General features: G+C 35.3%; 1 protein-coding gene across 3 annotated transcripts in view; it reads right to left on the bottom strand.

Annotated features, from left to right (window-relative positions):
- Positions 1 to 17,466, bottom strand: part of TAOK1 (TAO kinase 1) — a 147,619-nt gene that overhangs the window by 49,280 nt on the left and 80,873 nt on the right. For all 3 annotated transcript variants that reach the window (XM_012740685.3, XM_075994290.1, XM_075994291.1), the window contains 5 exons: positions 13,514 to 13,615; positions 11,351 to 11,396; positions 10,713 to 10,809; positions 8,693 to 8,806; positions 5,113 to 5,204 (listed from right to left, as the gene is read on the bottom strand). In XM_012740685.3, coding sequence (XP_012596139.1) covers positions 5,113 to 5,204; positions 8,693 to 8,806; positions 10,713 to 10,809; positions 11,351 to 11,396; positions 13,514 to 13,615 — 451 coding nt within the window. The remainder of the gene's footprint in view (positions 1 to 5,112; positions 5,205 to 8,692; positions 8,807 to 10,712; positions 10,810 to 11,350; positions 11,397 to 13,513; positions 13,616 to 17,466) is intronic.

The following is a 17,466-nucleotide window of genomic DNA, read 5'->3' on the forward strand; positions in this document are numbered from 1 at the left end:
CGGCACTCACTCTAGCCTGAGCAACAAAGTGACAGTCTGTCTCAAAAAAAAAAAAAATTATCTCATATCAAAAAGGTATGCTCTGGTTTAATATATTGATGGTACCATTTAAAAAACTGAGTGATGAAGAGGGCATTCACACTGTAGAATAAAATAGAATGGGGATTCAGAATTTGAACAACTAAAGGAGGACATCTGTTCAGGGGAAAAGGTGGTCACGAAGATAGGAAATTGGTTACATAAAGGAGGAATTTATCAAATAAGAAAATAGATTGGCTGGACACGATAGCTCACTCCTGTAATCCTAGCACCATGGGAGGCCGAGGCGGGAGGATTGCTTGAGGTCAGGAGTTTGAGACCAGCTTGAGTAAGAATGAGACCCTGTCTTACTAAAATACAAAAAATTAGCCAGGCATGGTGGTGCACTCCTGTAGTCCCAGCTACTCAGGAGGCTGAGGCACGAGGATCACTTGAGCCCAGGAAGTTTGAGGTTGCTGTGAGCTAGGCTGATGCTATGGCACTCTAACCCAGGCAACAGAGTAAGAAAGGGAAAAAAAGGAAGGAAAAAAGGAAAGGGAAAAAAAGGAAAGAAAAAAAAAGGAAAGGAAAAAAAGGAAAGAAAAAAAGGAAAGGTAAAAGGAAAGAAAAGGAGAATGAAGGAAGGGAGGGAGGGAGGGAGGGAAGGGATACATCAAGGATAATGAGAACAATGTTTCTCATTGTCAGGGATGGGTTTTACAAAAATGGAATGGGAGAGAACCAGAAGAAAAGATACGGTGTTGCATTGGCATTTGAAATATTGTAGTGAACTTACTGTTTTCAGTAAATAGAGACATTTAATGTACATCTGTATATACTTACATACATGTAAGTATTCTTTAACTCTGTTCATTGAGAAGATCTGGGAGCAATGACAATAACTATGGCTCTTTGGAGAAATGATTGATCCAGTGTCTGGGGTAGGTAAAGTACAAGATGAGCTAAGGACTTCACAGTGTACCAGAAAGCAAGGAAGAAACCAAAGAATAATAGGGCCATGTCCAAAAGAGAGACTAGCTATGTTGCCCAGGCTGGTCTTGAGCTCCTGGTCTCAAGTGATGCCTCCTACATTAGCCTCCTTAAGTGCTGGGATTACAGGCATAAGCCATCATGCCTGGCCAGGGACAAAGTTTTTTGTCCGTTTTTCCCCCTTGAAATGGGGTATTATTTTTATTTCAAGAATAAATATCCTCTATAAATTAGGTTTATTTACATCATCTCTAACTTTAGGATGTAAGAAAGACAGAATCTATATATCTGAGACTACATCATACACAAATGGGACTAAAATGATAACTAACATTTATCAATGCTTATTATGTACCAAGGTTATCTTCTAAGCCGTTTATATATTAATATATCAATTAAGCCTCACGAAAACTCTAAGAGGTAGATTAAGATGCTCAAAATCACTCAGCTAGTAAACAACAACATAAGCAATAACAAAATTGAAAGAAAAAAAGTACAGAATTAGGTTGGTCTTATATTAAAAAGAGTTAAATTAAGACAGCACCATGAAGAATTTTGTTAAAACAAAAAATTGAAAGAGAATTTACCTAAAATTCTAATACTGGTTACATTTAGAGAGCAGAACTATGGATAATTTATTTTCTTTTCACCCCTTTTTGTATTTCTATAATTTTATACCCTTAACATATATTTATATAATAAAAAAAGTAAATGGTATATATATTTTTTTGAGACAGAGTCTGGCTCTGTTGCCCGGGCTAGAGTGCTGCGGAGTCAGCCTAGCTCACAGCAACCTCAAACTCCTGGGCTCAAGCGATCCTTCTGCCTCAGCCTCCCAAGTAGCTGGGAGTACAGGCATGTGCCACCATGGCCGGCTAATTTTTTCTATATATACATTTTATTTGTTCAGATAATTTTTATTTTTCAGTAGAGACGGGGTCTGGCTCTTGCTCAGGCTGGTCTCAAACTCATGACCTTGAGAGATCCACCCATCTCAGCCTCCCAGAGTGCTAGGATTACAGGCCTGAGCCACAGTGCCCAGCCTCTAAATTGTATTTTTATAAAGACAATTGTACCATAGTGCATCCAGCTTGGAAAACAACACACTAAGGATTTTTTTCATCAAATTAACTGTAAACAAACATAAAAACACACCCATGAAAAATCCCGTACTGTAAGATTTCTTTGTCATAAGACATATCTAATAATTTCAACCTCTGTGATACCAAAGTATGAAAGAGTCATATTTATTCAGAAATACTATCAAAACCAAGAATGGTATAATTGATTTATTTATTTTGTTACCTATAAGGAATTGGTTGGTTTAATTTATTATCCTTAACTATTGCAAAGTAGAAAAGCATAATAGATATCTATCCCAAGACTGAATCTAATTTACATCAAAAATCATGCTTGTAGACCTGTTATCTAACAGGATAGCCACTAGGTAAATGACTATTTAAATGCAAACTTATTTAAATAAAATTAAAATTTTGTTCCTCAGTTGCACTAGCCATATTTCAAGTGCTGAAATGCCATACAGATACATAACATTTATTTTATTGTAAAAAGATTTATTAGCCTGTGCTACTCTTTATCTTTCCCCTGTAACCATAATCATGCTTAACATATCATTCCTGACTTAGCACTTTATTCAATTTAAAACATTTGCAAGTAAATTTTTTTAAGTTATTAACTCTAAGACATTTTTTAAAATGTTTCACCTATGTAAAATTATCTAAAGGTGGCCACATCTCCTCAACTCGCTTTATAATAAGTATAAAAACTCCTGGTAGGCCTGTGGCTCACACCTGTAAACCTAACACTTTAAGAGGCTAAGGCAGGAGGATCACCTGAGGCCAAGAGTTTGAGATCAGCCAGGGAGACATAATGAGACCCTGTCTCTATAAAAAGTTTAAAAGATTAGCCAGGTGTGGTGGTGAATGCCTGTAGCCCCCCTATTCAGGAAGATTGCTTGAGCCCAGGAGATCGAGGCTTCAGTGAGCTATGACTGGGCCACTGCACTACAGCCTGGGCAACAGAGCAAGACCCTGACTCAGAAAACCAAACAAACAAAACAGAACAAAAAAACTCACATTATGAAGGAACTCTCTTTTATGAACTAGAATAAAAAAAGGTACACAGCCTGGAAAAATAAGAAGCCATTTCACAGAAATTGCAAAGTTTAGACAGACTTCATTCTAAGCAGTGCAATTAGGCAACAAACACTTTCCAATCAAATAAATCTTAAAATGTTATCAATGATACCTAACAGGACCATTAATGCAATTTCCCTATCACCAAGGGGCATATGTATGCATTAGCCAGCCTAAGTACATAAAAGCACCCCATGGGCAAAGAGTACATTAACCATCTTCTCTACATTATATCCAGGCTGCTTAAGAAATTAATTAGGATCTACAAATAGGAAGAAGAATCATGGATAAGAGATTAGAGATTAGGGATTAGGACACTTAAAGGCACTTTCAAACGGAAGAAACATTTTGCAAACTGCAAATTAAGACCAAGAGAAAGACATTATGATAATCACTAAGTCTCTGTCTGCAGATGCTGTCAAACTATAAAATAAACAGGATGATATAGAATTTGAAGGGAATGGTTAATGCAGGAATTCTAACAAAAGGTAAAATATTTAAAAATTGGCCGGGCGCTGTGGCTCACGCCTGTAATCCTAGCTCTTGGGAGGCCGAGGCGGGCGGATTGCTCAAGGTCAGGAGTTCAAAACCAGCCTGAGCAAGAGCGAGACCCCGTCTCTACTATAAATAGAAAGAAATTAATTGGCCAACTGATATATATATAAAAAAAAATTAGCCGGGCATGGTGGCACATGCCTGTAGTCCCAGCTACTCGGGAGGCTGAGGCAGAAGGATCACTCAAGCCCAGGAGATTGAGGTTGCTGTGAGCTAGGCTGACGCCACGGCACTCACTCTAGCCTGGACAACAAAGTGAGACTCTGTCTCAAAAAAAAAAAAAAAAAATTTAAAAATTACATTATTTTGGGGAAAAAATTAGACTGCAAGATAGAATAAGTCTCCCAGTAACAGAAATTATAATATTTATCTACTGTATAACAATAAACAAGCTTTTACCTTTATTTTACCTCAATTTTCCTATTTGTTTTAGAAAACTACTCAAACCCAGATGGATAATGATTAATCAAAGTTACAAATGGATTTTAGTTTTAATGTGTTATTTTTAGTCCCTGACAACTCCTTTTAGAATTTTTTTCAATTAAATATTCCCAATATTTCTTACTTTTAAATAAAGTTGAATGGAAGGTTCTTATAAGAAGAAAAAAAGGAAAGACAATTAGGCTGATGGGGAGAAGCTTGGGAAATTCAGAGCAAAAAGATGGCCATCACCTTCAATTACAGTGACAGTTCACCTGGCTCACAGTGTGAATGTTTATAAGTTAACATTCCAATGCTTTAAGCATAGTTCCAATTACCAGTAAGGAACAAAATGTGTGCATAAAATCAAACAGCTATGGCAAGCGAGTCCAATCTTTCTCCTTCACTGCAATAGTCCCTGTATCTATCACCATGCCCCCCTTGAATAAAGTCTGCCTTACTGTCTTTAAAATAAAATCAAATTTTTTTTTTAAGATAGCTGTAGAAGATGAAAAAATCAAATTTTTATAATATGTTATGTAGTCTGATACATAATTTTCATATCTAACACAAAGTGATAATTACCCTAGGTAGATGCTAAATAATTGATGAGTGCTTTAGAGACCTTCTATAGATGGTAAATCTGGTAATCACAGACATATTCTAGGTGCTTAACAAATATGCATTAACATTACATATAGATACCTCAAATTTAATTAAAACCACAGTACATCCACACGAGTTTATATGGAAAAAAAAAAAAAACCACAGTACAAAATTATCTTCGACCTAATTTAACAGAGCAAATATAATATCCCTAATCTGATTATCAGATAACCAAAATGAAAACTTTAATAGATTTATTGCTCCCCTTAGGAATTGACATATAAGATAAAAATCTATAATTTGGTGTAGAAATGGAGGTAAAACACTAATCAAAACTTAATCCACAATAATAAAGAAAAATGCTTACCTAGTTCAATACATGTTATTCCAAGAGACCATACATCTACTTTGCCATCATACTGTCCTTCATCCATGGCTAAAATTACTTCTGGGGCCATCCTAAAACATAAAACGTTCATTTAAATTAAAGTTTAAAAAGTATACTATTCTTTGAGAATGTAATGACCATCTACATGGAGAACACTGGTTTGAATTCCAGCCAATATATCTGGACATAAGAATTTTTTTTTTTTTTTTTTTGAGACAGAGTTTCACTTTGTTGCCCAGGCTAGAGTGAGTGCCGTGGCATCAGCCTGGCTCACAGCAACCTCAATCTCCGGGGCTCAGTGATCCTCCTGCCTCAGCCTCCCGAGTAGCTGGGACTACAGGCATGCGCCACCATGCCCGGCTAATTTTTTGTATATATATATTTTAGTTGGTCAATTAACTTATTTCTATTTTTGGTAGAGACAGGGTCTCGCTCAGGCTGGTTTCGAACTCCTGACCTTGAGCAATCCGCCCGCCTTGGCCTCCCAAAGTGCTAGGATTACAGGTGTGAGCCACCACGCCCGGCATGGACATAAGAATTTTTATAATGGCAAATAAGCACATTACAGGTTGTGAGGTAAATAATTAGCAATGCATATATTTAGTTAGATTCATTCTCATCATTTGTCATGACCATGTAATAGCATCCCAAAAGAAGGAGGCCTCCAAAGTAGGACTGTATTCTCTATCTGTTCACGTTTGCAGATTCTGCTATTACATGTCACTTAGGCCAGTGGTTCTCAAATACTTTGGTCTCAGGATCTCACTACAAAAGTCTAATTTTTGCTTGAAAGACTAAATTTTATCATAGGCAACAAATACTGTCAGTTGTTTTTCTTTTTTTTTCTCTCATGAGAAAAATGAGAGAAGCTCTTTCCTCTCAAATGAGGAAGCTGTTTTTCTTGAAGTGACAGGCTCACTTCATTTGAGAAAATATCTGCTACAATAACCAAGACTGAATAACCACAGTTTGTGTGTACCTTTCTTTTAAAAAGAAAAGGTGTTCCATGATAAAGGCAGCTTACAACTCAATGACACAATCACCAGTTTTATGGGTATCTTAGTTATAAAATGGAACACCAATTCATATCTTCAACTAGAGACTAACCTTGTACTTTATTTGCATTTGGTGTTAAGCACAGACAACAGCTGCTGACTGTTCATTAAGAAGCAGGTACTACCAGTGTGTGTGGGTATGTGCATGTATGCACATAGGTATGTATATAAATACATGGATATGTATCCAGTTCTTGTGTTCCAAATATATCATATATTATACAAATATGTAATAAAGTATTAATAAAAGTAAACCTTCAATTGTCAATAATGATGTTTCACAAGTATTCTTTTTGTGTGTATGTGTGTGAGACAAAGTCTCACTCTGTTGCCTTGGCTAAGAGTGCCATGGCGTCAGCCTAGCTCACAGCAACCTCAAACTCCTGCGCTCAAGGATCCTTCTGCCTCAGCCTCCTGAGTAGCTGGGATTACAGGCACGCGCCACCATGCTCGGCTAATTTTTTCTATATATTTTTAGTTGGCCAATTAATTTCTTTCTATTTTTAGTATAGACAGGGTCTTGCTCTTGATCAGGCTGGTTTCAAACTCCTGACCTTGAGCGATCCTCCCGCCTCAGTCTCCCAGAGTGCTAGATTACAGGCGTGAGCCACCTCACCTGGCCCACAAGTATTCTTTAGGATGTTGAAGTAAGTTTGGGAAATTACTAAGTTAAGCAAATTTAAAGAAGTACTTTTTGTGTTTTCCACTGCAGGACTTTCCATGGTTTTTATAATAGCTAATATTAATCACTAATTTCTAAGGAGGAGAATCATTAAGAAGTATTATTGGGTCAGAGAACCATTTTTTATAAAAGGGAAGGGAACTTACATAGACCAGGGTTTTACACAAAAATTTTTACATCATCTAGTGCAGTGGTCTTTAACTTTTTAAATTCATTTACCTCCTAGAATTTATAAAAACTATATATCCTTTGCACCTGTTGGGGTTGATATCTACATTTTATAAATTTAATAGTTGCAAAAGGCTGGGTGTGATGGTTCATGCCTGTAATCCCAGCACTTTGGGAGGCAAAGGTAGGAGGATTGCTTGAGGCTAGGAGTTCAAGATCAGCCTGGGCAAAATAGCAAGACCCCATCTCTAAAAAAATTAATTTAAAAGAATTTGGCATGATGGAGCACAATTATAGTAACAGCTACACTGGAGGCTGAGATGAGAGGATCATTTGAGCCCAGGAGTTCAAAGTTACCGTGAGCTATGATTAAGCCATTGCACCCAGCCTAGGTAACAGAGAAAGACCCTGTTTCAAAAATAAGTAAACAAATAGCTGTAAGAGATATAATGTACAGTGCATATATATATATATACTATATTGTATACATACTTTAAAAATATTTAAAACTTGGAGATGCAGAATTAGCTCATTCAATTTATTAAAATCACTGCCATATAACCTAATAAGCAAAGCCAGTCTTCATGGTCATATAAATCAGACAAATCAGAACCATTTTCTGTCAGAAAAAAGATGGACTTCATTTTTCAATGTAAACAAACATGTTAACATGTTCTCTGACAACCATCTCAGTTCTGAATTCTACACTAGAAAAATAAAAAGAAACGGGATGGGGGGGCGTGCTATCAGGGGAGAAAGAAAAAGTGAAGAGTAAAAGGAACAAAAAGGAAATGACTGGAAAGGCATAGGGCCTTGCCATGAGTTTGTGCCAGGAACCTTCAATATTTGTCATAAATGCTATACATTCTCAAAATGTGTCTCTGGTGTGCCTCTGAGGCTTTTACATCTAAGAACAATGCATCATTGTAATATTGAGGATGAGAGAGAAGCCTTTCTTTTAAAACAGGAAAAGGGAGATTTGAAAGGCAGGTGGGAAAGAAGATGCAGTGGACCTAAGGCACCACTCTCAGCATATATAAAAAGGATACAAATGGAAGTTAAACATCTGAAAACTTATTCCCTTCAAACTTGATGACAGATAAATACTATATCATTTAAAGATGAAACCAAATGCCCAGGCTTGCTTCAAAATAAGGGGGGGAGGGAGGGAAGAAAGTATACAGGGCAGGATTCGACATATGATAATGCTGTTGGGCTGGGTGATTGGTATGTAAGGCTTCATACTTATGTCTACTTTTATATATGTTTGACCAAATTAGCTACAAGTCTTTAAGTACTCTTAGTCTGAAGATAAATGATACAGTAAATATAATCTAAAGAAAACATACAAATTACCACTAGCTTATAAATCTCTTCCCCTACTTGAATTTTATTAAACTTTTTCATTCTCACACCAAATATATAATGCAGATAGGAAGAAGAAAGCAAATGTGGCCAGGACAAAATGAAAAAATAAGGAGATGCAAGGGCAGCACTCTAAATCTATATTTAAAACTAAGTATAAAACATAAAGTAAAAATGTCCAGAATAGCATTTTATTTCCACGAAAAAGATAAGACATCTGAAAAAAAGTACAACCATACATCGCTTATTTCATTTTATGAGTACCAATACCAGATAGAACTATTCTTACCAATATGGTGTTCCCACAAAGGAATTGGCAGGAGATGCCATGGAAGCAGATCCAAAGTCAGCAAGTTTCACCTGGCCTGGTTCTGTCAGAAGGATATTTCCTGCTTTGATATCTCTGGGTTTTAAGAAACACAGAAAATTATTTATCTTTTCTGTGTTTTAAAATTAGATTCTGTTTAAACTCAAAATGGATTGTGTTTAAAATGAGAAAAATCAAACAAGAATTTGTAAGACAGGAAAGAAGAAATCAAAATAATTAAATGCTGGGGTAATCTCACAATTGAGATAATAAGAATTAAGATTCAAATAAAATAAAAAATACAGAATTCAAAGAAACATATAGTAACAATTTTTTAAAAGAGAAGGCAAATAAATAGCAATGAGAAAACAAAAGACAGAAAATATAATTTAAATATAATTTAGTGAACAACCCCCTCAGAAAGTGTAAGATTTCAGAGCACCACACTTAATGTAAAAACAAAAAGCAAGAAAGAAAAGAAAAAAGAACTTTATCCTCCGTACTTGGTTTTTAAAAAAAGGATTATTCATATCATTACCAAACTTTAGCATAGTTCTAACTAAATGTAAAATTCAAACTGAAACATACGGATAATAATGTATATCAATTATCCCAAATTTACTTTCAAACTTGCTTTTCTGAATCATCAAACATACAGTTTATCCAAACTAAGAAAATTATAGATATTTATATAATGGAATTATATGTCCAATGGGTACTAGTATAACATACACTTAACCATTCAAAAATTAAGATAGAAAAACTAAATTTTGTAGCACTTGTCAATTTTTAGTATGGCATTTTAATGCTTATAATAAGTGAATCTATTTTCACTTCATGTGATAATTTAATTAATTTATTTATTTATTTTTGAGACAGAGTCTCACTCTGTTGCCCAAGCTAGAGTGCCATGGTGTCAGCCTAGCTCACAGCAACCTCAAACTCCTGGGCTCAAGCAATCCTTCTGTCTTAGCCTCCCGAGTAGCTGACTATAGGCATGTGCCACCATGCCCGGCTAATTTTTTCTAGATATTTTTAGTTGGCCAATTAATTTCTATTTTTTAGTAGAGATGGGGTCTCGTTCTTGCTAAGTCTGATTTTGAACTCCTGACCTTGACCAATCCACCCGCCTCAGCCTCCCAGAGTGCTAGGATTACAGGCGTAAGCCACCATGCCCAGCCTGATAATTTAATTTAAAATGAAGAGGCACAAAGAAGTTGAGAAAACCTTAGGTTATAATTCAAAAGATGCCATTCATTTACTTATTAGTACATGGATTTCTCTGAGACCTTACTATCTTCATCTAAAAAAATGATAATCCACTAACTCACAATGGCCCTATTATATCATTTAATATGTATTGCCTGTTTCACATAAATAAAAAATGCTGATTTCCTTTTAAAGCATCAAGAAAATACACCAGTGCCAAAAATGCATTACAACATGGTTTAATTTCAAAGTTACTATACATTATCAAAGACTAATGCTCAAAAGCATAAAGAGTCTTAAGTAGCTTTTATTTGTCCACTTACAGGAATCAAAGGAACAAAATCTGGCATTATCAGTTACCAGAAAAACAAAGATCTAGGTTTATCTCTGGCTCTAATCTATTTGGCTTTGCAACTTTTGGGAAATTATAGTCACAAATTGTGACATCAGTTTCTTTACCTGTAAAATCAAAAAGAAAAACTATGTGATCCCCCTAATGCCCTTTCTGGCATGCAAATTAAATGATTCTACAATTAAATTTCTACCACAAATCCATAAAGTGTACATATTTTAGAAGGCCCAGCAGCACATGTGGGCAAAGACAAAAATTATTCTAAATAGAAAGATCAATTGTATGTCCATTTTAAGACATGGGTGATCTAAAAAAAAATGTGAGTTTATATGATTTTATTTAGCTATAACCAATAAAAATTTCAGGGTTAATAAATTCTCAGGTTGATAAATGCAACAAGCTATTTGCTTGTCAATATATGATAATTTCCAAAGTACTTACCTATGGATCATGGTATGAGAATGTAAGTAAGCTAATCCCTGGAGAGCACCATGTGTAATTGCTGCTATTTCCACTTCTTGTAATGGCTTTTTGTGAACTTAAAGTAAGAATTTTTTGGAAAATAATTACTACATAGAACATTTTTGTTTAAAAATACAAATGTACATGTCTAATATATGGGAACTATTTCAAAAAAGTGATATTTAGCAGGAAGAGATTTATTTTCCAAGATGATAAAACAAAGCTATTAAATTTTATAACTGAGTACACAATTATGTCAGCCGTTAAAGTATATTTCATAGCCAATTTTCCTTTTAGCTAACAATATTAAACAATTACTTGGTGATATAAAAACAAGTAACAAAAGAAGTTTTCCCTTTATTATCACTTATTGTTTTGAATGACATTCAGATTCTCTGAATGACAGAGAATCTAGAAAAATGTTTGTAAAGTCACAATGAGAAAACTTGCATAGTTTATGCTACTATTAGCACATACTGTGCTGAGTATCTGCAGAAGTCTATGGTTTGTACTTCCTCTGGAAAATTTTACATTATTGAGTATTAACATTATTTAAATAATCTCTAAATTATAATTTCATTATATTAATACTTTTTTATGAATCAAAGGAAACCTACCTTCTAGTAAGTCTGAAGCAGATCCTAAACAATATTCCATTACAAGCTACATGGGGGAAAAATTATGAAAACATTAAAATATATTATTGTAAAGATTCTCAGGAGATAAGAAGATAGTTTAAAGTAAAAAAAAAAAACAACTCTAGTCATCATTTGCCTTAAGAAATAAAGTTAGGTATTCAGCAATTTGTTAAATGCATACATAAAGCTAACCCAATGATACATTAATCTTTTAATAATGTCAACATGTAATCATTTCTATAAGCTGGTTATTTCATATATAATTCTAATTAATATTATAAAGAAATATACAATACACTGTTACCATTAACATATAGTAACAATATTGATCATTACTAGGAGGCAAAAAACTGTGTCCAGTTCAGAATTCAACCAAATGTGGATCAAAAATATTTGGGAAAAAAATATAAAATAATACAACAAAAAATAATATGAAAAAGCTAATACAAGTATAATAACTATTAACACTGTATTAGGTATTATAAATAGAGATGATTTAAATAATATGGGAGAAGGCCGGGCGCGGTGGCTCACGCCTGTAATCCTAGCACTTTGGGAGGCCGAGGCGGGCGGATTGCTCAAGGTCAGGAGTTCGAAACCAGCCTGAGCGAGACCCCATCTCTACCAAAAATAGAAATAAATTAATTGACCAACTAAAAATATATATACAAAAAATTAGCCGGGCATGGTGGCGCATGCCTGTAGTCCCAGCTACTCGGGAGGCTGAGGCAGTAGGATCGCTGAGCCCCGGAGATTGAGGTTGCTGTGAGCCAGGCTGACGCCACGGCACTCACTCTAGCCTGGGCAACAAAGTGAGACTCTGTCTCAAAAATAAATAAATAAATAAATAAATAAATAAATAAATAAATAAATAAATAAAATGGGAGGATGTATACATGTTATATGCAAATATGCCACTTGATATAAGGGATTTGAGCAACCTTGAATTTTGGTATCCTGAGGTGGGTAGTCAATCCCCCTAGTTAACATGGGACAATTGTAGAAAGCTTAGGTTACAGCTTAAGTCTTTCTTCCCCCTCTTTTTTTTTTTTTAATGACAGGGCCTCACTGTGTCACCTAGGCTATCATGCAGTGCCTGATTATAGCTCACTACAACCTCCAACTCCTAGGCTCAAGTGATCCTTCTACCTCAGCCTCCCAAGTAGCTGGGACTACAGGCATATGCCACCATACTTGGCTGATTTTTAAATTTTTTTGTAGAGACAGGGTCTCATTATGTTGCGCAGGTTGGTTGCGAACTGCTAGCTTCAAGCAATCCTCCTGCCTCGGCCTCCCAAAGTACTAGTATTACAGGTGTAAGCTACCACATCCAGCCTTAAATGCTTCTATTAAAGCAAACACAGAGCACCTTTTACATGCCAGATATTTTATATATATATTAGCCAATTTAATCCTCACAACAACTTTATGAGGTAGGTCCTATTATTACCTTTGTTTCACAGATGAACCTTGAAAGAGAGAGGTAATTTGCCTAAATGTCACTGCTTTTTCTTTAAACACAGCCTCAATTTTAGGAACCATTACTATCACTGCCAAAATAAACTGGAGAAAAATGTACCAAACATTAAAAATTTAAATCTAAGTATATTAAAATGATAATTAGCTGTGGCTTATTAATTATTCAAAATAAGGTGCCATTCCTGGTAACAACAGGGAAAAATTAATTTGTACTTCTTATAAGAAAGTGTATCAATTTTATACCTTTAATATTGTTCAGCCAAGGAATCATGATCAGTTCAAATTTCACCAGGATTCACCCAAATTTTACCAAGATCATTCTGGTTAAATGGATTACAATACATTTATGTCAAACAGATATATGCTAACTTTCAACCTCAAGTAATAGGATTGTTTTCACAAATTTGAATGGAACTACCAAAATTGTCAGAGAATATTTTACCATACAAATGAAGGTTGGCAGGATTCTGAAAAATCTCTTCAGTAAACTTGCTAAAGTTCTATTATTTCTTACTGTCTAAGAAATGCTACTCTTCCTCTCTCAGTATGAACTAAAATTTTAGGTATTTTTGCATGCTTTTACATAACCACTATAAGACATTCTGAATTAATTCATTATAAACCAAAACCAACTAAAATTATGAGGAAAGAGAAGATACCAACCCATGCTGTGTGTTCACGTAAATAACAGCCTTTGTATTCTATACTGTTGGGATGTTTTATTCTTTGTAGAAACTTCACTTCCTTAATAATATCCTGCCATTTCTGTGGGGAGAAAAAGAGGAATAAGTGAGGGAATTATGAACAGCTGCTTTTCTGTAGAAAGTTATATAAGAAAAAAGTAATTACTGGATTAAGAAGGGTTAACAAGAACATACAATTTTGCTTTATTTGTAATTTTTAGATGAAATACCAAAATAAAAAATTTAAAACAAATTATATTCCTATACAGGCATACCTTGATTTACTGTGCTTCACCTTATCACACTTTGCAGATAATGCATCTTTTTAAAAAAAAAAAACAATTTGAAGTTTTGTTGCAACCCTTCATCAGCCAAGACTGTCAAGGCCTTTTTTCCAACAGCATGTGCTGAATTTGTATCTGTGTCACATTCTGGTAACTCTCACAATATTTCAAACTTTTTCATTATGTGTGTTAGAGTGATCTGTGATTAGCAATCTTTGATGTTACTATCGTAATTGTTTTGGGGAGCCAGGAACTATGCCCATACAAATTGGCAAACTCAATCGATAAATGTGAGTGTCCTGACTGATCTACTAAACCAGCTGGTTCCTGTTTCTCTTCTTTTTCCAGGCCTTCCTATTCCCTAAGACACAACAATATTGAAATTAAGCCAATTAATGATGCTACGATGGTGTCTAAGAGGTCAAGTGAAAGGAAGAGTTACACATCTGTCACTTTAAGTCAAACGCTACAAATGATTAAGCTTATTGAGGAAGGAATGTCTAGAGCCAATACAGGCCATAAACTAGGTCTCCTGCGCCAAACTACCAAGCTGTGAATATGAAAGATAAATTCTTGAAGAAAATTAAAAGCGCTACCCCAGTGAACACATGAATGGTTAGAAAGCAAAGTAGCCTCATTGCTGATATGGAGAAAGTTATAGTGGCCTAGGTAGAAGATCAAACCAGCCACAACATTCCCTTAAGCCAAAAGCCTAATCCAGAGGAAGGCCCTAACTCTCCTTAATTCTACCAAGGTTGAAAGAGGTAAGGAAGCTGAAGAAGAAAAGTCAGAAGCGCCAAAGATTGGTTCAAGACGTTTAAGGAAAGAAGCCCTCTTTATAACATAAAAGTGCAAGGTTTAACAAGAAAGCACTGATGCAGAAACTGTAGCAAGTTATCTAGAAGATCTGGCTAAGGAAATTGATAAATGTAGCTAGGCTAAACAAGAGATTTTCAATGCAGACAAAACAGGTTCCATCTAAGATTTTCATAGACAGAAGTCAACACCTGACTTCCAAGCTTCAAAGGACAGGCTGACTCTCTCATTACAGGCTAATGCAGCTGGTGATTTTATATTGAACCCAATGCTCATTTACCATTCCGAAAATCCTAAGGCCCTTAAAAATTATGCTAAATCTATTCTGCTTGTGCTCTATAAATTGAACAAGAAAAACTAGATGACAGTACATCTGTTTACTGAATACTTTAAGCTCACTGTTAAGAACTACTCCTCAGAAAAACAGATTCCTTTCAAAATATTACTGCTCATTGACAATGCACCTGATCACCCAAGAGCTCTGATGGAGATATACAAGGAGATTAATGTTATTTGCATGCCAGCTAACACAACATCCATCCATCCAAATAAAAAATTTAAAACAAATTATATTCCTATACAGGCATACCTTGATTTACTGTGCTTCACCTTATCACACTTTGCAGATAATGCATCTTTAAAAAAAAAAAAAAAAAAAAATTTGAAGTTTTGTTGCAACTCTTCATCAGCCAAGACTGTCAAGGCCTTTTTTCCAACAGCATGTGCTGAATTTGTATCTGTGTATCTGTATCTGTGCAACCCATGGATCAAGGAGTCACTTTAACTTTCAAGTCTTATTATTTAAGAAATATATTTTATAAGGCCATAGCTGCCATAGATAGCAATTTCTCTGATGAATCTGGGCATAAAGTGAAAATCTTCTGGAAAGGAAGCCCCCCTTCTAGATACCATTAAGAATATTCATGCACCACATAAACAGAAGCCAAAAAAAAAGACCAGATGATCCTCTCAATAGACACAGAAAAACCATTTGACAAAATCCAACAACGTTTTATGATAAGAACACTTAACAAAATAGGCATAAACGGGGCTTACCTAAAAATGATATAAGCCATATATGATGAACCCACAGCCAACATACTGAATGGGGAAAAATTGAAAGCATTCCCACTTACATCTGGAACAAGGCAAGGTTGCCCACTATCTCCACTTCTATTCAACATAGTGCTGGAAGTCCTTGCTACAGCAATCAGACAAGAGAGCATAATTAAGAGTGTCCAGATGGGAGCAGAAGAGATCAAACTCTCACTCTTTGCTGATGATAGATATGATATTATATCTAGAAAACCCCAAGGATTCAACCATGAGACTCCTTGAATTGATAAATGAATTCAGTAAAGTCTCAGGATACAAAATCAATACACACAAATCAGAGGCATTCATATATGCCAATAACAGTCAAAGTGAGAACCAAATCAAAGACTCAATTCCCTTCAAAATAGCAACAAAGAAAATAAAGTACCTTGGAATATATTTAACTAAGGAGGTAAAAGACCTCTATAGGGAGAACTATGAAACACTGAAGAAGGAAACAGCAGAGGATGTAAACAGGTGGAAGACCACACCATGCTCCTGGGTGGGAAAAATCAACATTGTTAAAATGTCTATTCTACCCAAAGTGATCTACAGAGTTAATGCAATCCCTATTAAAATACCATCATCATTTTTCACAGATATAGAAAAAATAATTTTACACTTTGTATGGAACCAGAGAAGACCCCGTATAGCAAAAACAATCCTAGGCAATAAAAACAAAATGGGAGGTATCAATTTACCAGACCTCAAACTATACTACAAGGCTATAGTCAATAAAACAGCTTGGGACTGGCACAAGAACAGGGACATTGACCAGTGGAACAGAACAGAGAACCCAGATATAAAACCATCCTTATATAGCCAACTAATCTTCGACAAAGCAGACAAAAACATACACTGGGGGAAAGAATCCTTATTCAATAAACAGTGCTGGGAAAACTGGATAGCCACATGTAGAAGACTGAAACAGAATCCACACCTTTCACCTCTCACAAAAATCAACTCACGCTGGGTAACAGACAAGGTGTGAAACTATTAGAATCCTAGAGGAAAATGTTGGAAATACTCTTCTTAGACATTGGCCTAGGCAAAGAATTTATGAAGAAGACCCCAAAGGCAATCACAGCAACAATAAAAATAAATAAATGGGATCTGATCAAATTAAAAAGCTTCTGCACAGCCAAAGAAACTGTCACAAGAGCAAACAGACAAGCTATGGAATGGAAGAAAATTTTTGCAAGCCACACATCTGATAAGGGGCTGATAACTAGAATCTATTTAGAACTCAGGAAAATCAGCAAGAAAAAAATCAAACAACCCTATCAAAAAGCAGGCAAAAGACATGAACAGTAACTTTCCAAAAAGAAGACAGAATAATGACCAACAAACATATGAAAAAATGCTCAACATCTCTAATCATCAAGGAAATGCAAATCAAAACCACAATGAGATATCACTTATCTCCAGTGAGAATGGCCTTTATTAACAAGTCCCAAAACAATAAATGTTGGCATGGATGTGGAGAGATAAGAACACTCCTACTTTGCTGGTGGGACTCCAAACTAGTTCAACTTCTGTAGAAAGCAATATGGAGATACCTTAAAGCAATACAAGTGGATCTACCATTTGATCCAGCAATCCCATTACTGAGCATCTACCCAAAAGAACAAAAGACACTATAAAAAAGACACCTACACTCAAATGTTTATAGCAGCACAATTCACAATTGCAAAGATGTGGAAACAACCCAAGTGCCCATCAATACATGAGTGGAGCC

Source organism: Microcebus murinus, chromosome 18 (genome assembly GCF_040939455.1).
Source record: "Microcebus murinus isolate Inina chromosome 18, M.murinus_Inina_mat1.0, whole genome shotgun sequence".
In the NCBI taxonomy this organism is placed as follows: domain Eukaryota; kingdom Metazoa; phylum Chordata; class Mammalia; order Primates; family Cheirogaleidae; genus Microcebus; species Microcebus murinus.